At 41.2% G+C, this 23,938-nt stretch overlaps 1 protein-coding gene across 3 annotated transcripts in view; it reads left to right on the forward strand.

Annotated features, from left to right (window-relative positions):
- The window catches only part of sema4c (sema domain, immunoglobulin domain (Ig), transmembrane domain (TM) and short cytoplasmic domain, (semaphorin) 4C), a 91,333-nt gene that overhangs the window by 41,863 nt on the left and 25,532 nt on the right, over nucleotides 1-23,938 (forward strand). For all 3 annotated transcript variants that reach the window (XM_051421384.1, XM_051421383.1, XM_051421382.1), the window contains 2 exons: nucleotides 4,690-4,898; nucleotides 20,396-20,550. In XM_051421384.1, the coding sequence (XP_051277344.1) occupies nucleotides 4,775-4,898; nucleotides 20,396-20,550 (279 nt within the window). In that variant the 5' untranslated portion in view covers nucleotides 4,690-4,774. The remainder of the gene's footprint in view (nucleotides 1-4,689; nucleotides 4,899-20,395; nucleotides 20,551-23,938) is intronic.

Raw genomic sequence — 23,938 nt, forward strand, 5'->3', positions numbered from 1 at the left:
CAAAACACAGCACGCACATGCACATACAAATCGACTAGCACAGCCAAAACACACACAGGAGCTCAGCAACCTAATCAGAACATGTGGCCTATTTCTCTGTATGTTTTAATGAGCTCTCCATTGTGGAGTGCTGACTGATATTATTAGGCTGCCGTGTCTCAGCTCATTAGCTAAACCGGGCTCAACAACAACACCAGCAGCTAAAAGATGATTTGATACCGCCTGCAGAGTTATGTGACACCGCAGGACCTTAAAGAGGCCGCGGTGAGAGACGGAGCAAGTGAGTTAATTTGGTCACCAGGGGAGAGTGAGGCTGAATCCCACTTCTTACGACACAGCGAGGGATCATAAGAGTCGGTTTGATAGAAAGAAAAAGAAAAATACATCATAGACTGACTTCAGCCGTCTCCCCGGGCGTTCATAAAGTTCCCAGCAGATGTGGCTCCGAGATTCACGATGCAATTTTAGCAGCAGAGTGGTGTCAAGTGAAGAGACGTCGTCAACGACACTGAATAGAAAACAATACTGCAGCCAGCTAATCTGTTCTTAGTTGATTGTTATTGCTCTGTGGTGAATGGCTCAATTTTCGATATTGGCACATCACGTTATCCCTCTGCTGTATGCTATTAAAGAAGCTAAATGAGTCAAACTGAACTGAAGACTATGTCTTTTCAAAGGGTTTGCAGCCCACAGTGACATGTTTACTGCTAGCTGACCACTATTGGCTGTACAAGCTGTTGTTACAATGCCGTATTCTAAAAGGTACATTTACTGAACCAACATACACCTTTAAGGTACTTGCTCTTTACTTTACTACTTCTCTTCCAAGCTAGGTGAATATTGTACTCTGTAAAGCACTTTGGGTTACTTTGGGTATGAAATGTGCAATATCAATAAATTTGCCCTGCCTTGCCTCTTGTACATTTATTTAACAGTTGTTACTAATTTCATGATATATTAAGATTATGCAAACATATGTCTAAAAACTACAATATTTGTTATAGATTTAATCACCCAAATGTATGTTTTAACATTAAAATGCCGGGAACCTGTTGGCTTAATGAATTAGTACCATAGAGTATAACGCAGGGGCCATTCTTCTGCACGATGCAGCGGCTACTTTTGCTTGAAACTTCTTCCATTGTAGTATTGCTACTTTTACTTTGAAGTAAAGGATAATAGATTATCAGTGCACCTTCTTCTTGCACCACTGCTTATGGACCACACTGCCAGTGGGTTTGACAGTGTTGTTTTATGAGTTGTTTTAATGTTACAGTGGACACATTCAGTGGGAATTTATTATGGAAATTACATTTGTTGTTTTATGACAATGGCATTTAGCCATTCTTTATTCATTATCTAATATTTCCCCAGCCATACATTCTGAACAGAGTTGGTCTTTTATTGTGTGACAGACCCGTACATTAAAGAATTCTCTGATAATACTACACTGATTCAGACATTGGAAAGTCATTTATATTGCAGAGATCCCTGGGATTGCAATTATAGCCTGATCCTGTAGAATACATCCATCTGCTGCTGTAGTAGTGCTATCAGCAGGTGAAATCTGACGCTGAAACCTACACCATAAGTATCTATACAGGCACTACTGTTAACCCCTTGCTTTAACTATAATTCCAGCTTTACTGTACGAGTAGGCAAGCTGACAAATTTACTGAAAAGTAGCCCACTTTCCTGTTATGGTCAAAGGGGGTTGCAGTCTGTCCCAGCATGCACTTTTCTTCAAAAGAAAAACATTTGAAATTGGTCTACCATATTGATTATATTTCACTAGGACTTTATAAAGCATTGTTTCCTGGTTTGAGAATCAACATTTAGTGTAAGACTTGGCAATATTATTAGTGATGAACTGTTATGCTGTTAGAGAGGAGGAAAAAGAGGGAGATGGAGTGAAAGAAAAGTAGAAAGAGGCAGCAAATCATTTTTAAGCTTTTTCTCAGGCAGAAGCCTGGAATCTCCGTCTCCTCCACCATCCTCTTCCTTCTCATCCTTCCCTGTAGTGTTTACATGCTGCCTCTTCACTAAATCCGGCCTTCAGGATGCCTACTTCGTTACCTCTCAGTGCAGAGACAGAAGAGTGGATTTTGAGGGAGAAAAAAAGAAAGAAACATTTCAAGCCTCCTGCAACGTCTCTAGACGTCTTTTTTTCTTTCTCTATAACTATATCTTCCTCCATTTCTCTCATCCCTCGCTCCCTCACTCTCTCTCCGTCCATCTCAATCTCAATCTCGGCTCACTCAAGCGTTGGCCGGCAAGGCCTCCAGCATCGATCCAATAAAGCTGGTAGTCGGCACTGCGAGGCTCGAAGAGCTTTCACCCGAACCCAACGTTTAAGCACGCTCATTTAACAGCACGTCGCCATGATCTGATCTGGGTTGGAGGGAGGGGGCGAGTGTGGTGGGGGTGTTTGATTTTTTTCTTCTTTCAGCCTCTTCTTATTTTCTTCTCAAAAGTGTAATCAATAACAGTCACATTGGTCGGACGTGGGCACACAAACACACGCACGTGCACACACACACACATCTCCAAATCTCAATTACCTCCCCTGCCAATCCACCAAATAGACCAAATGTTTGTTTGCCAGCACTAGAATTTAATATTCGTATGTGGGACTAGATGAGGGAGCGAGAGTAGGAGACATAAAATGTGCTACATATACCGAGGTAGTTTCTGTCTTTGTGCGAGGTTAAAGTAAATACAATTTGACATTTTGTGCCTGTTTAAAAGTCAATGGATTCACTTCTCCAATGAGCATGCATCATCAAAGGCGCCATTTCACTCGCTGATATACAGCAGCAGGTGCAGAGGGGAAAGCTTACAGATGGTGCATTTCTGTGTGTGTGAGCGTGTTTCACTTTTTATGAGGATATTTGGTCTTCATAAGAATACAAACATTAAGAAAGAGCCATCATTTCTTATGTCCACAGTGGTTAGGTTAAAATTCATTCATTTAGGTAATTAGACTAGAGGTTTATATTGTGGTTAGTGAGTTGGAGATGCACTGGGTTTTTACTGTATACTGTAAAAAAAACAAAGCATATTTTTTTCATTTCACACTCCCAGTGGTATCCAGCCATGTAGATAGTTTTGGTTTTATGTGCTGAGGTTCTGACATATCTGTCTTTTTTTCTGCTTTGAATAGTGAAAGGAAATTTACTTCTGGAACTGACAGCATTTAAAAATGACATTTAAATGTAACAGTGTCAGGTCTTTTCAAGACAGTTTCCCAGTTATGATGGAAAATCTGAAAACCATACCATTGGAACTACATTCTACCAGAAAAAAACAAGGTCCCTATATGAAAAATATAGACAGAATGTTTTATCAATTATCCCCAACATATTTTCCTCCATCCTTATCTTTGTATACTTTAAACAAAGAGCTTATCAGATTATGAACCGGTGTCTGAAATCCAATTTCCAATGGTGTGATTTGGGTTGATTGACCCTTTAACTAATAAATAAGTCTTGAAAAACAAGCAGAACAAGTCATTTATTTCTTAGCTGTTTATCACCTACTTGGCATCATTGATCATAGAGATTTGTCAGCACAGGTGGCTGCAGAAAATCCACAGATGACAGCAGTCCAACATTATTACAAATATATATTTCAAATGTTATTTTCACACTACTAATAAAAAGGAAACTACCAATAAAAGTGAAATGAATTTATATGGCTGTTCCTGGTTTATTTTACAGTTATTTGTTAATAAATTAATAAAATGACATGTTTCATCTTGAACTTTAGTGTGCCTAACACATTTTGCCAGTAACTGATGTCACTGAGTTCATACAACATGACAGTATCTCATAAGGTAAAGGTGTAAGGGCTGGCAGGTCCTCACAAGCATGCAAAAACAAACTTGCGAGTCTGTCACTGTGTCTGTGTGTGTGTGTGTGTGTGTGTGTGTGTGTGTGTGTCCTATTTCAATGTGAATGTCCTCTCCTCACCCTGTGCGTCAGTCTCACCTGGATCACAGTAACAAGTCAATCATCCTGTGCTGTTATTGGACTGTAATGCCGCTCTGTAGCCCCACACTTGACATGTTCATTAGGTATAAACCAATTCATTTACAACACAGTGCTATTGGATTGTCCTTGCCTCGACATTCATTTCCCAACACATTGGAGTTTGATGCGTTGCCAGCGCCAATTAACTTTGATAACTCAGCCCCAGTTTAATATACTGCTGCTGAATTGGCTTGACAGGAGTGCGGCGATAAGCTATTTCTGAGCTTTTTGAGTGGCGATAGCTGGATTATCGCTCTGAGTGAGGGAGGGACAAGGAGAACTTTCCTGCATAACCCCCCTCGGCCAAAAGTCATTAAAATGTTTGGTTTGTTTTTGTTGGCAGACACACACACACAGAGGCACATACACTGATTACAGCTATGTCCTTGTTGGTTTTAATGATTTGCATAACTCATTTCTGTTTTACACTATTGTGGATTTTGATGACTATGTTCAATTTTATAGTGCATGTTTTCAAAGTGAGAAATGTATCTTTCAGCGCAGCTTGAATGTGTGAACTGTTGTGTGTGGCTTTTTGAAAAATGTGTAAAGTTGTAAATACTGTTGTGACAGAATTGTTTCTGATAAACAACCAAGTCAATAAAAGAAGTGAATTGCTGTTCCCCGCTGATGTGTTGGTTTTACTTTCTCCCGGCAGGCTGCCAGGAGCCGGGCTGCTCTCTCGAGTCCCTCCGATCATCTGATTGATCCGTCGATCCATCACTCACCGCCAGTTCCAACGAATGGGAGCTGACATGGGAGCCATGGGTGGGACGAAGGTCTTGCTCCTGGTGTTTCTGCTTGGATGGGAGAAGTCGCTGGGTCTCAACTGGAACCCAGTTCCACGCAAGACTGTTCGATACCAGGGTGAGCGAGCAGTTTAATACCAGCTGATGGGAGGGTTAGACCTCAGGGGGCCCTTTCCAAGCAAAAACCAGACAGCAGCGCTACATTCTCCAAGTCTTAATCCCGCCATCTTGTATTAATTGTTCATTTATCTCTTGTTGCATGTCCAAAAACCTTTTTTTTTTTGTTTTTTTTAAATCAAGATCCCTTTCTTTTCTTTTCCTGTAAAAATATTTTTGATTACTCATCTAAGCTCAGAGGCAGTTACATACTTTTATGTAATCAAATTACACTGATTGGACTTTAACCCCCAGCCATCTTATATAACCTCACTTAATACCGTTAATACTGCTCTGCTAGCTACCTGTGAGCCAAATGTGGTTTCATGATGGTTGGAGTTAGCTAGTTGTTAACTAGTTGCTAACTAGCTAACGAAACTACAAAAGTACTCAAAAGTACACTTATTATTTTTTAACTTCTATTTGGCATGTATTACGACGTTAATGAGCAATCACCCCAGGACACAGAAATGGAAGTTGTAATGAGAAATGTGTCTGAAATAGTGAACACTTGCAGGACATTAGCTGGCGTGCTAACCGCTAACATGCTAGCGGTAGGGCTCGTAGCGCTCTGTGCTTTTCGTCGCAGGGCTTACTATAACTGTCAGTTACAAGCTTGTTAGCTTGGTCGCTAACAGGACAATAAGTTTGCGCGGTTTAAAAGATGTACCATACCATTAACTTCTATGGAGCAGTATACAGACTCCAACAGAGGGGCTAAATGAAAGTACTGACGTATATTTATAATATATATAATATATATATTATAAGATCAGTACTATCAAGACGGCCTGCCATTGGTCAACATGAAATGTATTCATTTCAGAGTTGACCAAAGTTGAACTCCAAACAGAAATGTGCTTCCTGGGACCAAATCCACTGAGGCCAGACCTTAAGACAGATTTTATGGACTGACAGCTGTTGGTAGAATCCTCCCAGTCGGCCCTGCTGTGATTTATTTCATACAAAAACAATAATTGCTGAAATGTATTCTATTACAACAATCCATTTTCCATGATATCAAAGGTGGATGATTTCTGATTTTGTTAAGAGGTCGACATCGACCCTCAGTAAAACAATACATCAGTCTAATCCTGGCGCTCAACTGTATTTGCACTCTTTATCCCTGCCCTCCTCTGCAGCCAGGACCAGTTTTCTTCACTGAACAATGCCAAGGGTTGCAAGCTGAGAAATAGTCTTTTTTTTTAATCCCTCAAAGGGGAATTGCTGCATTCTCTCTTTTGGAGATTAGTGAAAATACTATAAAGAGAGGGAAGAAATATGAGGAAAAAAGCAAAATTTTCTCACCTCTCTGTACCACCTATTCCACCTTTCATCCCATATCTATCGCTCCTCTCCCTTTTCCTCCTCCTCTTTCTTTTTCCCTTTTATCCTTCCCCTTCCCTTTTTTTCTTTGTATGCTGCAGCTCATCGTATGAACCCAAAATGCTCTTATGGCGTTCTCACAAAGAGCTCCGATTTCAGCCGCTCTCGAGGAGAATGGCACTCGGTGGCAGTGGTGGTGGTGTAGTGTGGGGATATTTCAAATGTTGCTTTCTCATCCCGCTATCTCGCACCACCTGCCCTCCCCCTTCTCTTTTTTTTTCCACACAGCCCCTCTAGTCATCCCTCCGTGCTACAGCTACTTCGTCACTGGTGTTGTGGTCTGATGTGAGGGCAGAGGATTGTGGGACGGGTGGGTGGGGGGTGTTAATCAATATGGCGTCAATAGTTTCAGGCGAAATGCTCCACTGTGACAGGGCAAAGCCAGTGTTGGCAGAGAGCGGCCCAGATCTCTGCTTCACTTTGGCCAGAACACACTTGTGGTAAAGACACACCAGACAGGGCAAACAGGGACAGCTGCAAACACATGGTCTTATATGGCAGGAGCAAAAAAAAAGAAAAAAAAGCACAACCGAAAAGTATCTAATTTTCTGTATTTTTCTGGAAAACGGGTGAATAAATCTGCCTGTAGAGACAAGATAACTCCCTTCGCTTCTGGTGCAGCTTTACGTTCTTGTCACGAAAGTCTTTGAAATAAAAGCCTTGTCATGAAACGCAGGAGAAGGCAGATCACGTCACTTCTATCATACTTGATTCGAGTATGACACTTGAGTGCAGAAAGATTCTTGACGCAAATTGATTTGCATTGGAAACAAGTGGGATTATCTTACCCGTTGACAGATTTCTCCACTTGGTTAAAGAAAAATGAGATTTTCAGGCTCAGTACTGGGTTAAATGACTTATATGGATGGGTTCTTGCTACAGTGCTGAGGAGGAGATAGGAGAGACGAAATGGAAAAACAAAGCTGCAGAAGGAGGGAGGGAGGGATTGGTGGGGAGAAATGAAAAGAGAGAGAGGAGAAATATAATGGAAAGAAAGCAAGAGAGAGAGAAAGAGAGAGAGAGAGAGAGAGAGAGAGAGAGAGAGGTAGAGAGACCTAGAGAAAAGACTGGGAGAGAGAGAGAGGCCGGACACTAACTGCCTTAAAAGGACAGAAAATAGCTTCAGAGAACGACAGAAAGAAAGGAAAACACACGCACACACACACTCCGCAGGCCATTCACCCTGTGTTTCATTTTGCATGGAGGCATCTCCCTGCACAGACACACAGCATTTATATTAACGTGTGTGTGTGTGTGTGAGAGAGAGAGAGAGAGAGAGAGAGAGAGTTGCTGTTTGCATGCTGTGTGAGTTTGCAAGACAGAGACAAGAAGAAAGGCAATGAAAAACCAGAGTGAGAGAAAATGTGGGGGCACAGAGGGCGTGTGTGTTTATACCTATTTGTGTAGCGTGTGTGTGTGTAGCTGTGTGTCTGTCTATCTAATCCCCCTTTGTTTATATGTGTGTGTGTGAGTGTGTGTACTGCTTAGGCTGGCATTCTGAGGGATTTGGAGCTCCGGGCAGTGCAGGAGGGGTGCGTGTGAATGTGTGTGTGTCTGAATTGGGTGGGTTATGGTGGGGCAGAGATGGTGGAAGAGATAATATTTACCCCACACCCACCCCCCCACCACCCCCCAACCTCCTCCCACCCACCACCCCCGCCCGGCAATTACATGAGGCTTACATGAGGTTGCAGAAGAAGAAACACAAACATCCTCTGTGTGTGTGTGTGTGTGTGTGTGTGTGTGTGTGTGTGTGTGTGTGTGTGTGTTCCTTTCCCTCGCTATCTTTCCACCCCTTCTTCTTCTTTTATTTTTTAAAAGTCAGATTTTGACATTTTGAATTTTAGGCCGCTGTTATCCCTCACCAGCCACTCGGCACATTTATGGAGGGAAAGAAATCACCGCTGGCTCCTAATGAGACATTTTATGTACACACATTATGTATGGCCCTCGTAGAGCTGCTAATGAGGGGCTGTAAATTTACATACTTTTCTTTTCTAATCACTTACACAGTGCATGTATCTTGATTTCTTTACACTTTTATGTGGATTATATTTCATATTTACGTTCATGTTGTACAAATTTCTCATTCATCTTTTTTCGCTAAAGGTCTTCTCATCCATACGTTGTCACTTAATGTGAAAGGAGAAGGCTGCTTCTTCTTGTCAGCAAATTTCATGAAAACACCAAAACCAACATTTCAGTCAGGACCACTTTCGTCAAAATATCTTATATTCCAAGCAGAATTACATTTGGCGGTATGGCTCTGTTCTGGGACCTCCTTGTCCTTCCGCGTGCCTATGTGGAAAACCTTAAGGCAGGGAGAGCACACCTCCCTGCCCTTCCATGTGCATACATGGAAAAGTTTAAGACAAGGAGAGCGGCAGCAGAGACCCCTAGGGTACAGAACAGAGCAGCATCAATGGCAATCAGAAAATGACATTGATTAATTAGAAACAACATAAAAGGAGGAGCTGGGGTGGAGGTGGGTGCAAAAGGCTTGTAGAGGGAGCAGCAGAGATAGGCAGGCAGGCTAAAGCAGCTTAAATAAGGCGCCATGCATGATGTTTGCCAATTGGATGCTTGAGGAAATCAGGTGAGCTGTCAGCTGACTGTGTATGGTATCCAATGGGAAGCTTAGAGGAATCAGCTGATGTATGTTTATGACTAGCTGTGATCGTATGATATAGCTGTAACTGAAAGCTAAGCCTGACTTCGTGCCCTGCCTGAACTAACGCTATGCTCAATTATTTGATTTAGCCTCACAATTCTTCATACCTTTCTGGCTTGTCTGTGGCACTCAGACCCAAGCCCACTGGTTCGTAGCTCAGTCATTATCTAAATCAGATGGGTGCTGTAGTTTTTAGCAAACGCCACTCAAACAGGACTGAATAGTACATTTGTTGAGCACTATTTGGAGCTGCAGATTAGTATACATTTACTGCACCTGGACAAAGCATTGGTTTAAATCAAACATTACCCATGTTCACCCTGAAGAAGGAACATGTTACCCTGGGTAATGCTATGGCTCATCGACTCTTTTTAGGAATCAGGTCTGTGGTACAGACAGATTAGTCATTGTTCGTTATAAGTTCAGGCTTTAGCTGGTCAAAGAACATTAAGGCTAGCCACAGTCCTTCCTGCAGCCTTGGAGGTTGCACAAAGTTAGGAATCTCTCTATATGTAACTTTAGTTTTACAGTGGCCAGTGTGAGTGGTGAATAGTAAAATGTAGGGTAACACCAGTAGAGAATATTCAGCAACTGTCTAAGTATCTATCTTTGCTAACCTTAGCATAAATTAGGAACCATAACCTACTTGGTTAGACCAAGTAAGGTCTGGAAAACCTAAGGTATATAGAATAGAGCAAGGATTATTTTTGTTAATTATGAATTCAAATTTTGTGAGATTAATTATTTCTTATTTCAAAAGTTGAATATTAAACCTCAAGTTGAGAGTTTTTGTCAAGTTGAGTCTCAACTGGAACCCAGCTTGAGTCCAAGTCATATAGCTCAGGTCTGCACCTCTAGAAGGATCAGTTTAACGTTGGCTCTTTTCATGGGTTCATTTGTTGACAATAAGAAAAATATATAATTTTTCCTCTTTATACTTAAACGTTCGAGAGGAAGGGATTTTATATGGTTCTTTCACCTTTGCCTCTTTCATTCTGTCTCTTGTTCTTTTTCCTTTCTTGAAGGAATTGGCCACAGTTGATTGGAGCATCCATCACGCCCTCCATTGACCACAGAATACTTAAGTTGATAACACCACTCTCCTCTCCTTCTCCTTTCCGTATTTTCCTCTCAGACACCCTGTTTCCCTCTCTCTTCTCTTTTTTGGTTCCTCCTGTTGGGTTCATACACTCACACACACATACACTCCTCAGCCCAGCCAAATGACAGAGGCCAGTAAGCCGAAACTATGACAGAACGCAGCAGCTGTGGTTAAACAAAGAAAGGCAGAAAGAAAGAATGAGAGAAAGAAAGGGAAGAGGGAGGTGAAGAGGGTAGGAGAAATAGAGCCCTTCGAAACTTGATATTTGGTTTGAAAATCTAGCCCGCTTTGATGCAGCAAATGAGCCCTGCATCTTTAAAGAAACGCCAAAGCAAATGCATGCCTCTTGATTTAGAAAAAGAAAGATAGAATGAGAGATGGCGGGGGAAAAAAAACAGAGCAGAAGGAGAGTGGAAAAGGGCTGGGCCTCTGACCTCCAGAAACCTCTCTCAACCTTTCTCTTTTTTTCCCAACTTTCTTTCTGTCTCTCTGTCCTATCTCCCCAAACCCTCCAATTACAGTAATGAGTGGTTGAGAGGGAGGCAGAGGAGGAGGCAGAGGAGGAGGCAGAGAGAGGCTGTGCGTGACTGGGAGGATAGATAGAGGGGGGGGGGGAGGAAGAAGGAGATTCATCACCGCTTTTTATCTGCTATGAGTGTCACTCATCCCCTGACCCTGCGCTGATTGGTCAGTGAAGATTAACAGCCTGGACCAGATGTCAGGACCTGGAGTGTGCTCTGTTGTCATGCTGACTTTGTGAGAGCTGATGTGTGGTCAAGTGGGCATGTGGATTAAAATGAAAACGCCACTTGAAGGCTGCTTCTATCCAAAGCACCGTCTTGTGGTAGGAGTGCTGAGTTAAACTGACGCACTGGTTTACCTCTGTTGTCATTATATTAACCATCCCTGCCACCCATTGTTCTTAAAACAAAAGGGAATGTTTCATTTAGAAGCACAAGTGGCTTTTTGACATTCCATGTGAATAATGTACACCGGCACAATTCTGTAATATCCGTAATGGGTATCACATGTGATGATACCTGATACAGGCGCATGTGGTTTATCATGAGTGAAACAGCTTTTTACATGTGATCAGTTCACATGCAGGCACATAGGGATATCTGGACATTTAACATGTGGCCAAAAACTTTCCCCTGTGAAGTATCATATGTTTGCAGGTAAAACAGGAGTTTCACCAGTTTTTTCCTTAACGATTTGCACAAATTATACAGTACTGCGGAGGATTGACAGGAAAATAATCAACAACAATTTTGAAAGTCAAGTAATTGTTGAAGTAATTTAACATTTGCTGGTTCGTGCATCTCAAAATGTGAGGATTCACTGATTTTCTCAGTTTTATTTGATTGTAAATTGAATATATTTGGGTCTTCGACTACTGGATGGAAAAAAACAAGCAATTTGAAGAGCTTGTTTATGGCCAGTTTTATGCATTTTGCAGTGGCATTTTATCACGATGAATGATTTGATCATTTAATCTGAATTTAAATTAAAAAATAGGTTTCAGCTTCCTAGAGATGCACATGATCATGTACATGCAACATATGGGGATACAGTAATTAATCTGAGGGTATGAATGATCATTTTATTTATAAATGATGTATGCACAGTGGGTGGAAGCCTACCTCGATTCTTTTTGACAGACTTCCATATCTACAGTACAAGGATGTTTTATCTTTACTAAGCTGGGTTTGAGAATAGTGTTCCATAGTCCTAATAGCTTTTCACTTTAACAAGATCCCCCCCATCCTGTGTCTCACCAAATACTTCATAGCTGAATCATTCAGTGAGTCTAATTCCAAAACTATAGCAGTGCCATGCTGCAGCCGTTGAGCTCCACAGGCTCCCCTCTATCTCTCTTTGTGTGTGTCATCGCCACAAAGTGGTACAAAAAGGCCTAACCCTCCCCAGCTGGTGCTCGCCGCTGTACCAGTCATACATGTTCAACCATGACGCTGGAATGGAAAAACCTCACTTGTGGCATCAAGCAGCTCTTGATTTGTTCTGCTTGTTGTGGATTGCAATGGCGACCCCCCCACCGAGCTAGGCTGTTTCACCAACCCCCCTCCTCCTCCCACTTTCATCTACTGCCTTCACCCCCTGAAAAATCATCCCCCCACTGGGCTCACTTGTTCAGTTGTTGTGTTAATCCACTTTTACCACTTCCTCTCCTCCCACTCTCCCATCCCTTCATCTCACTCTTCCAGTGCTGTTGAATTCAATCTCTCTATTGCCGTGACTCTTCATCAAAAACAATGGGAAAGCCATGGAGCAAATGCTCCGTAACCGACAAACAAGGGCTGAGACAAGTAATTATTCGGCTTAAAAACATGTGCTTTTATAATGTATTCATCAATGTAGTTGCTATTATTCTTTATTTCCTATTGAGTCAGTCACAAGCGAGTTAAGTAAACAAACTCCTTGTGTTGCAGTATGAATAATCCTATAAATCTCTTCATTTGCAACACCATATCATTTAAAATAAACTAAATTCAATTGATAAAAGGTGTTTTTGCAGATCTAGCCAGTGAAAGAATATATATCTTTCCCTTTCTTGTCTCTATCTCCGTGTTCTCATTCTGTCGTACACATGACTCTCCTGTGAACTTGCCGTCTGCTCAGCAGACAAAGCTTGAGCATCCACGTGGGAGTGTGTGTGCCTTTGTGGGAGCGGTGTTGTCTTTCCCTTCAAAGAGGGTACCTGCTCAGATGAGGGTCTGACGACGCTCCGTGCACACGCTCGGGTATGTCTGTCTGTTTGTGTGGGCGCTGCACAACGTCTCTCCCTCCTCTGTCTGTCTGTCTCTGCCTCTCATTCGGTGTTTGTCGCTGCTTCAAAGCTCTCCCCAAAATAGGCCTTTAATCATAGTTTGGTGTGTGAGTGGCTCGGCGGTTAGGAGCTATAAGCAGAGGCTGGATGTATTTATAGCAGACAGGGAGAGGGAGGCTGGAGCTCCACTGGAAGGCTGATGGAGGCAGATTACAGAGGCGAGGCCCAGAGCGAGACCTTTCCAGCCGGCCGTGAAGCAACAGGCGCTCCCCCTCATCCCCTCTTCCTCCGCCTACTTCTCCACCCCGCACGGGAGTCCTGTTTGGTCTGGCTCGGTTTGCTGCTGGGCTGGATGGTGAAGCAGTGACCCTGAGATACCCTACAATGAAGTGTGCGCACGCCTACATGAACATTATGCATTATACACATGCTGATAGTGACAGTTTCCATGGAGTCGCACTAGTTAATGTCACCATAAAGCAAACAGCTACCAGTATGAATAAAAACATTGTTTTATTTAGGCTTTACAGTAAGATTCCATACTGGTTTTGGTCGAGTGTTGCATATTTCAACCCAATAACCACATTGTTGACCAAAGAATCCCATTCTATCATAGCTTCATATCCTACCTTCAGGCAGCCCTTGGTTTCAGTTCATTTAAGTACACAATGGGATCCTCTAGCACAGCTTTAAAACAAGCCTTTTTGTCCTTTGTGCTGAATTCCAAGAAGCAAAACACATTCAGTACATGAGCATCGGCTGCTAAACTGTTACCTTGTGTTGCAAGAGGCTCACATTATCTTTTCATAAACACTATGGTTGTATTATACTCTGCTACATCGTATCATCCGGTTGGTAATGTTTTCTCTGAAGCTGGATTATTACTGCATGATACTGCAGCTGTGCACAGGGACTGAGTGAAAAGTCTCCCTCGTGGTGCACTCAAGGACAGTCTGTCAAACATGAAATGCGCAACAACAAGTATAAACAAAAAAAAAATCAATGAGAGACGGCTAATGTGAAATTGGTAGTTCGAGGCAGGAGCTACCCACTGTCAAGTCTCAGATGTTGTAGCTTCCTGTCGTGAACCAAATCAGTTATTCCAGGTTGTCCTGTTCCCGACTGTGTAATGATACAATGACTGCATGTATTTTACAGTGTTGGGAAGTACATCTGCTCAGGTACTGTATTTAAGAACAATTTTGAAGTTCCATTTTCATCCTAAACTGCAACACCACTATATCTTAAAGGTAAATACTGTACTTTTACTCCACTACATTTATCCGACAGCCATAATTACTATTTGAAGATTAAGATTATACGTACAAATATGGTGACTTTAAAGGTATCATATGAGGCATGAGGAGTTAGCTTTGCCTCAGCCAACCAGAACACTAAAAAGCCACCTACACGCCGTTAGCATGGTCTTACTTCTTTTATTTAAAGCAATAGTTTGATATTTTAAGCTGGTTAGCTTAGCTTAACACTTCAGTTATTGTACAGATAAAACAAATTAGATGTACGTAACGTATTAATCAGTGAGCTTTAGAGATGTTGGTAGGCAGATTTTGTCACCTTTGGACGAGCCAGCTGCTAGTCTGGCTCGGTCGAGTACTTCTTTCAGCACTTGTCTTTGACAGAAAGGGGAAGTTACAATTTCACTGGGATGGTTTGCCTTTCTCAAGTATGTCTGTGCAGGGTTAAATGCAATGCAGGCAATATAATGGCCGTTTAAAGGGAAGGAAGTCAATCTAAAAATAAATGGTATGCTTTGTAAAATTAGAAGAAAGTCAAATGAAACGTACATAAGTTTTACTTAATTAGCTAAAATGTGCAAGTGTGCACTCTGGTGTGGCTCACAGCCACATATTCATATTACATCAATCAGTTTGGTGTCTGTTACTATGATGCATTCCATGTATTCACTCCAAAATTAGACCTAAGAAAGGTGGTAAACCCATTTTCCCCCATCTGTCTCTTTTTATTTCCATGTTTTATCACGGTCTCACACCATCTAAAGACAAACTGCACACAACCAGTGAGGAGGTCTTGTAGTGCAGTGATCTCTGATCACCTCTGAGTTGTTTATTTTTTGTATTCTGCCTTTCTAGTCTGGCTTTCTATTTTTGCACTTTTTGTTTGTATTTCTCCTGTCGTCTGTTGGACTCATTATGCCTCCACTCGTCTCTGCCCTCCATTTTTTATTTGCATTCTTTTATTTATATTCTCCCTTTTCTTCTGCCCTCTGCAAACTGTTGTCTGCAAGCATCAAAGGCTTTGTAATTTAACCCAAACCGCCTTTACACCAGGTCCTTAAAGTGATGGAAAAGTCTGAAAACAATCCTAGTTTAAAGCTTGAAACATTATTCAAATGTTTTACATACAGTAAATATAGAGCTGGTTCTTTTCAGAATACAGTAGAAAGACAGGATTTTATAGTATTATCCCGTTAGTATGTTCATGGACCTTAATATGTTCTTGCTGTTTTTGTTCTTTTCTGCTCAATCTTTATTAGAACTGAGGATTTGGTCCGTATATTCAGCGCTCTATAGCTGTAAAAACAAAAAAAAGTCTGATTTTTCTTAAACACACAGATGCTGTTTACACAAATGCGCAGACTCGTTCACATGCACATAAATAGCCATGAACCACAGGTGTGGACGGCCTTGTGTCTGTTACAGACACATCACACCCAGCAGGTAGCCTCAGGGCTGCCACAGTGTGGCTGCAGATGGTAAGTGCAGCTGCCCGTATCGCCTCTTAATGACAGAGCCGCTGATCACTTCAAATAAGCCACTCGGAGCAAAACTTTCCCTCTGTTGGTGGAGAGACGTTCAAGTCAGTGAGCAGGTACCCTGGAGAACTATTCAGGACTGAGTGTGTGTGTGTTTGTGTTTGTGCAATGTGTCTTTTAGCTCACACATAAACTTTGTATATTCTGTGTGCGTGTATGTGTTCATGCTTGCACAGAGTTGCGTGTAGAGCCATCACGTACCTCCACACAAGTGTGAGTGTGTGTGTGTGTGTGTGTGTGTGTGTGTGTGTGTGTGTGTGTGTGTGTGTTTGTGGAAGTGTGTCAGCTCAGGAGTTTTTTTGCCCGGCTGTGTGGAACACAGCAGATGTGCTCAGTTCTCCCCTGAGGATGCTGCCCTCTCTCTCTCTCTCTCTCTCTCTCTCTCTCTCTCTCTCTCTCTCTCTCTCTCTCCCTCTCTCCTTCTGTGTGTGTGTGTGTCTCTCTCTCGCTCTCTCTCTCCCCCTCCACTCACTCTCATCAAGCTCCCTCATCCGTACATACCCTCCAATGTTTATACACCGCTGCTCTTCAGATAATAAGCTGACTTCAGTACTTATCCCCCTTCCTTCCTTTGGTTACGTATTCCCTCCTCTCTTCTATCTCTCTACATCCATCCTTCTGTGCCTCTCACAACATGTCGCCTCTCAGGCTTTTTTAACTATAACTTTTGATTGACCGGGTTTTCTATAATGTTTGCTGTGTGTTTACAGTTTAAAACACGCACACACAAGGCTGGTCGGCAAGAGGATTTAAGTGGAGGGTGTGCCATGATGGTCAAAATGCTTTTAAACTTTTTACAACTAATCTGGAGTCAACAGTTAAAACTTGGAACAGTTAATGTCTTTATGCATGAAAATAGTCCAATTTAAAATAGATATCCTCTAATAATATCAGCGCTTTGCCGTCATTGCAAAAGTCCTGCGTCAGGGGTCACAAACTCAAATTGCATAGGGGACACTGGCCAGGTTGTTCTCTCCAATGGGGTCCCACTTGAACACTCTGTGGATGGAGTCCAAAATCATAGTGGAGTTGAGCCTATGACTGCTCAACTCGCTAAATGTTAAATGTGAAATATAAGCTCCTTTTTTCACAGCATTTTACAGCCTTGCCAGAAAATGTAATTATGACTTCAAATAAAACAAAAGATGGCAACTGGGGAAGACAAAATTGGGGGAAGAAATTTATAATTTTTTATGGGGCTCCTGATATTGTAATGAGATGGTTCTGTCCCACAAGCTGAAAATGCCTGTGATTCTTGCTTTTGTTCTCTGGCGCCACCTTTGGTCTATAATTGTCACTTCATTGCTGTTTTACGGCAAATGATGATGTCTAACTGGATAAATCTGGAGCTCGACAGTTCATTCTTGCTCTTGCTTTCCACCATATCGCACGGTAGTCCTCTGCAGATATGGATGTTCTTACATTCCATTATTCTGCGCACTTTCAGGACATGTTAAGCTGTGGCTGCCACCATTGGTGTAGAATGGTCGATGAGTTTGATGCGATTGAGCTCAGTTGAAAGGAATGTTTTCTGTGAAAATAAAAAGCATCACTTCATGTTGCCGCAGGCATAGAACGGGTATTTGAAGTAACAAAATCTTAACTAAAGCTGACCTTAATTTCTATGAGAAACAGTTCAATGACATCGAGGACTCCTTAAGTTTTAGTTAATTATGCTCCGAGCCGCTGGAACTTTTACTCAATTCTGCCTTTTTATCGTCTTGTCAATCATTTGTGAAGCACTTGGAACTGCGCTACTACTGTATGAAATATGCTATACAAATAGTTTGATGGATTATTTGATTAACACTAAAATAGTTACAGCATCGAGCTTTCAACAGGCCTCATTTTTCTAACCTTCTTTTATTTTATTACACACACAACACACAACCCCTTCATCCAGTACACGCCGCTCCATGTATATAAGTCTATTTAGTCCCAACTAGGCCACAGCGTCACATGAGCAGTTAGTCACACCATAAATCACACCAGTTCCTGCTGTTCCCTCCATGGATGTCAGCTGCTATTTTCAGTCAGGAAAACGGCAAAAGAAGTGAAAATATTCCTGCTGTAGAAAACAAAACAAAAAAGAAATATTCTTATTCAATTTATGAGATCGCATTACGTGCAGCACAGACTGTCGTCGCCTCTTGTTTTGCACACGTTCTATCAGCCCAGATAAAGTGAGAGAGAGCAGGAGAGGGAGAACAAGGTGACTCTACAAGCAACAAGAGTGTGGATAATGAAAACTAAACACCATCCTTTCTCTCGTTCCTCCTGTCTCTGTCTTGCTTTCTCATCTGCTCTGCACCACTAGTTTGTCTGCATGCTAGTCAGGGGATTTCAGTGGTGTCTGTGTGTGTGTGTGTGTGTATGTGGGCGTGTGTTTGTGTGTGTGCGTGAGTGTGAGCTTGAACAGCAAAACAGTGGGTGCATCTTTTTTAAATTTTGATGAAAAAAGTCAGCTCTGGTTTTTCAGCAATCCCTGCAGATGGGGCAGTGGAAAGAACATTTTGTGATTTTCTTATAATCTTTCTAAGATTGTTGGTGTCGGCCTGCGAGCAGCAAAATGAAAAACAATCCCCAAAATATGGGCAACAAATTAGACAGTCCTGAGACAAAGCACATCGATCCAACTGTTTGATCAATGACTGAATTTACAAGGAGGCTAATATTCCGTTAATACTCTGAGCGATAGCCTAATCAGAGGAAAAAGCCTCATTTAGGTCTTGTATTAAAATGCGATTCGCATCTGGATGTGCAGCAATCTAATCACACAGATTTATTCTCATTATTAGTGTGCATTTATAAGCAATCATAAGCTCTGCATTCTGTCCACGTTGTCACTCCGATCCCATTTTCCATTCACAATAATGCCTCTTGGTCCAGCTCTAAATCCCTGTATTGTTGTGTATAGGTGCTCTGTCTAGCCTAAGCTGCTCTTCTTAATGCTGCAGTGCTGATTGTATGAGTCTTTTAACAATCTTTAGTCTAAAAGCTGCGTTAAATTGAGGCAAAACACAATTTAAGTTGTTTTCCAAAACAAGATTAGCAGATTTTCTCAATTTGAAAATTACCCGTCTTAATGGAATTTGTATTGAACAAGTGTATGAATGCAAACCTCGTGGTATCTGGCTCAATAACAAACTCACTTTTAAGACTCACATTAGAGCACTGGCTGACTGAAGCTGTTGGAGGTTAGTTTCTTTTAAAGATGAAACGATTGTGATTGTGCAGACTTTCAAACCATTTCTATCAGTCCTGATATATGATGAACTTATTTATATTCATCAATATACTACTACTTTAAAAGGCTCTAGATGCTCACTCTCCTTTTAGATTCATAACTGCTGGCTGTAATGGTGCACATCAAAACAAGGGCTGGTAGGGCAAGAGCATCATTGCCTCTTGTTTATTTGCACAGCTTTTCTAAATAGACGAGCACCTTATCTCACTTCTGACACGCAGATCTGGAACTTATCAGACTTGCCCCGAAGACTGGTTTCTGCTCCAGGTTCTTAAAGTAAATACAGAGCTTGGGAAGCTTTCAGTGCCATCCTGCAGGAATAGTTTACAACAGATCTTGGAGCTAGATACCGTGTCTAGTTTCAGCAAACCCATTAGGACCTGATGAGTTATAACTGTGAGAGCTTTTAGCAAAAATGCTTTTTTTCATAACTTCCGTTACGTGTATGTTGTGCTGATGTTTTGTTACTTTCACTGTCTTTGTTCATTTGAAAGTGTTTATCTTCAAATGGACGTTCTCAGTGTGTGTAAAGTGCAAATTATTGTAAATGCACTGTGGTACTCTGGTAGTCGAGGACGTAGCAGAGGTGTAAATGGTTCCAAATTGAATATTTTAGCCACTTGAATGAAATGAGAGGGCTGTTGGTCCACTATCTGCTGAACTGGAGAACACTACAAGCCGTTTTGTGTGCAAAACCAACAAGCTGTAAACACAACATTGTAAAATGATCACTTTTATAAAGCTGATATGACAAATGTTTTAGAAAACAGTTGCCTATTTACACACCAGAAACATTAGCATTCCTGTTGAGTCGTGTTTCTGGCCACCTGGCAAATGCCAGTCCAATATTGACTTTCCTCTTAGCTCTGTTTTAATATCTGGTTCTTTAGCTGCTAAATGCTAACTTTGTTGCAGGCCATAAAACCAGTTATTTAGCCTCCTTCCTGCTAGCATGACATGGTTGGTAAAAAGAGATGCATTAGGTCATCTAGTTTAATATGATACCACTACACTACAGCCTCTGAAAGACAGCACAGAGTAGAAAAGGTAAGGATAATGGGGTGGCCAATTGAATTTCAGGGGTGGCCACCACAGGGCCCCCACCCCTCTGTAACGCCAATGCTCAACAGCATTATTTGAGATGGTTAAAGTTCATGGCCACAGTGTTAAAATGTGCAGGAGCTCTCAGGTGCTCTGTAAGAGAACACATAGTTCTTATTATTATCTTAAAGCAAAGATGTGGGTGAGATGTACCACACACAGTACCAGCAGAATGGGTGACATATATCTGACTGTATAGGTGGTGCTGGGGGTGAGGTTAGGTGCTAATAAGCTGAGACATCATCAAATTTCCACATGGGAAGTGTGAAATGTTCTTCTCGGTTATCTGTCTGCAGATCAGCTGAAAGGGAAGATGAGCTATTTTGCAGCTAACAGTAATGTAATGATGCATCTGTGTGTCTTTATCCAGATGTGTTGGACAGCATGGCAAGGTTCAGCATTCAGGGAGTGTTCAACTACAGCATGCTGACTCTGTCCGACCACGAGAGGGTTTTGTACGTCGGAGCACGGGAGGCGCTGTTCGCCCTGGACCCCAACGACATCAGCAGACAGCTACGGCCACAGGTAACACACACATAAACACACACTTTAAAGGCCTTATTTCTGCCTCTTATGTTGATTAAAATTGACAAAAGTTCCATATGGGAGAGAAAGGGTTTCAAGAAAAACAATTATATTCACGACACTGCCTGACTAACAGTCTCTGCAAACACCCACACATTCAGAAAGGTTTTTGAAGAAATGCAAGAAATTAAATGATAACACATACGATTTAATATCACAGAGCTTCGTGATAGACAGTTGGAGAACAAAAAGCACCATCTCCTCCATGCAGGCCTGATTACTGAGCACTGCAGAGATAAACACACATTTCAAATACTTAATTTAAATACACCAAATTCAATTATGATATTAACGATGATATAATTATTATAGAAAAGCTTAAATATTGCAGAGGTTCAGCTTGGATAAGCAGGAAAGGGGGAAAAAAACTTAAAGCATAATCTCTGCCTCTGCTACATTTCTTTGCTGCCTATTAACTTCCAGACTGACCTTATTTTTTTTTTTTTTTTGTCTTTTTTTGCTCATTTTGGACTCAAGGACATTTGCGAACACACAAAAATTCTGGCAGATAATCAAAGAACCAAATAATACTATAATGGAGTCGACTGAGTCATACTACATGTTTGGTGTTTTATTGGTCTGGCCTGTACTTCTTTTATTAAATCTTCAGGCCTTGTAGAAGCTAATAATGTAAAAACCGTCAAGCAATTTAATACCTTCTCAAAATGTATTAAAGTGTCCTCCTTGAAGGGTCAAACATATCATAAAATGTATTAATTGCTGCTGTTAGTGAAGAGCCCTCCAGTGTTTCAACTTTTCCAAAAGCAGAAAACAGCCTTGCTTTTAGTTTGACCCTCGTTTAATTTTTGAGCTTCATTTTAATAGAGAAAACCAAAAACCACAACCACAAACCAAGTGTTTTTTGTAAACTATGTAGGCCAATATGGAGCCCTGGAACTGACAACAAGTTATCATACAATGCAAAACTGAATACTTCAATAATATTGTTAGTTATATGAAAATGGAATGTAAAAAGAAATGTACGTATTTCCAATGTGGTCCTTGATGAAGAGATGTGCACTTTGCTAACGTTAGCTTGACATTCAAAATGCTTCAGCTGCTATGAGCTAATACAGATATGCTACAGCAATATTCAGTACAGCATATGGATGATTAATATTACTGGCTGGTGTAGTTCAATGATTAAAGTTTGCTTAAGTAAGCTAGTCGGAAAAGGCTGTTTTTAGTTGCTAGCTCTCCACACACAGCTTTTTTACCAGCTGATGGAGGTTAAAGGTATATATATCTTTATCGCTATTTACATTTTAATTATTTAACTAACAATATTCATTGTTGATGCATGATTATGTATAGTTTTTTAGACTTAGAACCTTACAGAATTTTGACAGTTTTAGCCTCCATACATGAACTCTTTCAACTGAGTTCAACCATGAAAATCACTAAAAGTTGCTACAAAAACAAGTTAATAACATCTTCAGATTGATAAAAAATAAACCTACACCTGTTATAATCAAATGATAACTTGTTAGTCGGGGAAGGGGTTTTTACATGATCAGGTTTTATATATATTGGACTCAGTTCAGAAGTTATTACTTCATTTGGAAGTTATTTATGTTATCTGTTGCTAAAAGCCTCCAACAGTAATAGCGTGAGTAAGCTGCCAAGTATTAAGATCGTAATATGCATAGCTATTGGCTCCAGTATTTCACTTCTATCAGCACAAACATATCCACTGTGAATGTGTGGGAGTACACAGGCACTCTCACACACATGCACTTGCATATACACTTGCACAGGCTTTGGCCCTGTATCTCCGAGTTTATGATCCACTTATTCAATCAGGTTGTTTTTTTATTGTCCTTGTTTTAATTTGTGTACCTTGTTTTTCTGCGTAGCTCTGTGGGGCAAACCTGTTTGTTAAAGGAGCCCCATAAATACCCTTGACTTGACCTGATATACACACACTAACACATACAGAGATGCTAAAGCCTTAGAGACTCAATCTGGTTTTGCTTTGCTCCCTCAATAATTGGTCCATATTGGAATCAATACAATTACAGCAGTCCAGTGAATGTGTAGTGAGCAGCCTGCGGCGGATTGGGGATTGTTATCTGATTTACCGCCGTAATGAGCCGTTATTAGATGCACACACACATACACACACGCTCTGTCACACGCAACACAGGCACAAGCTGTTTGAGTGAGGGTTATGAGTCTTACAGTAATGATAAGACCACCTGTTGTCAGCCCCCAGTGTGCAATGTAGAGGGAAGGAGCCAGCACAGAGAAATGACTGCACGAGGACGAGGGAATAGTCCTTCCCCTCTGTCACCATCTGCCCATCACTCTCTCACCCCTCCTCCCCCTTCCCTCCTCCCCTCCTTTAACTGCTATTGTTTTATTCCTTTGCCGCTGTCTTACTGGCTCTCTTTCTTCATTACTGGCATGTCTGTCTTTCTTCCATGAATATTTTCTAGGGATATTCTTCAAGATTTGGACTTTTTTCTTTTGACACGCAGCTCCCATTTGTGTCTGAAGTGCTTCATTCTACATTATTTAGTTTTTTTTTACACCCCTGATACAATTTCAACTGCATTTGCAACAGTTTCACTTTGCTCCAGCATTTTAAAAAGTACAAAATGTTGCAGATTTTCTTCAAATTACATGAATTTGGTTCAAATATCCACCTATTCCTGCTCTACAAATGTGTTTTTAGGGCCGTCAGTGCACACCATATTACAGTTTAAACCAGCACTTTGAGTCCCTTGAGAACTAGGGTTCAGTTTAAAGTATAATGTTTATTCATTGCCTAATGGCTAAAGTGTAGACTGCGTTATTTGCATGTATGAGATAAAACATTGGCTATTAGCACGTGCCTTTCAAAAGGCTGAAACCAAGTGGCCGTGTAATAGTGCTGAGGTCCTTCCCAAAATAAACGTTTCCACTTCATTTTCAAAAGTTCAAGTTCAAGTTTAATTGTAACATAGTATCATATAGTACAATCATAGTGAAATGAATTTCCGTAAGCTCCTTCAATTTGTTCAACAAAAATAGACTAGTAATAAAGGATAGAACACGTAATAAGTAACAATGGTTACTTTGGAAGTAACATGAGTAAATAAGTAAGTTAAAAGTATTCTTAATAGTGCCTCACAATCACAGCCAGGTTAAAAGGCTGTTAGGTGATGCTTCATCATCATCATTCTCCTAGCCTTATGCTTACAGCGTCTTGGAAAATCTGGGCAGGGTAGAGCAGCGCCTCTTTAACCAAACAAACCACTCTATTGAAGGGCCTTGCGTTGCTGTTTGATGCTGTTTCTGTATACCTGATGTTGCCCGACAGCACACTCTGGTACAGGAGTAGAAA

The sequence above is a fragment of the Dicentrarchus labrax genome, unplaced genomic scaffold (genome assembly GCF_905237075.1).
Source record: "Dicentrarchus labrax unplaced genomic scaffold, dlabrax2021, whole genome shotgun sequence".
Taxonomy (NCBI): domain Eukaryota; kingdom Metazoa; phylum Chordata; class Actinopteri; family Moronidae; genus Dicentrarchus; species Dicentrarchus labrax.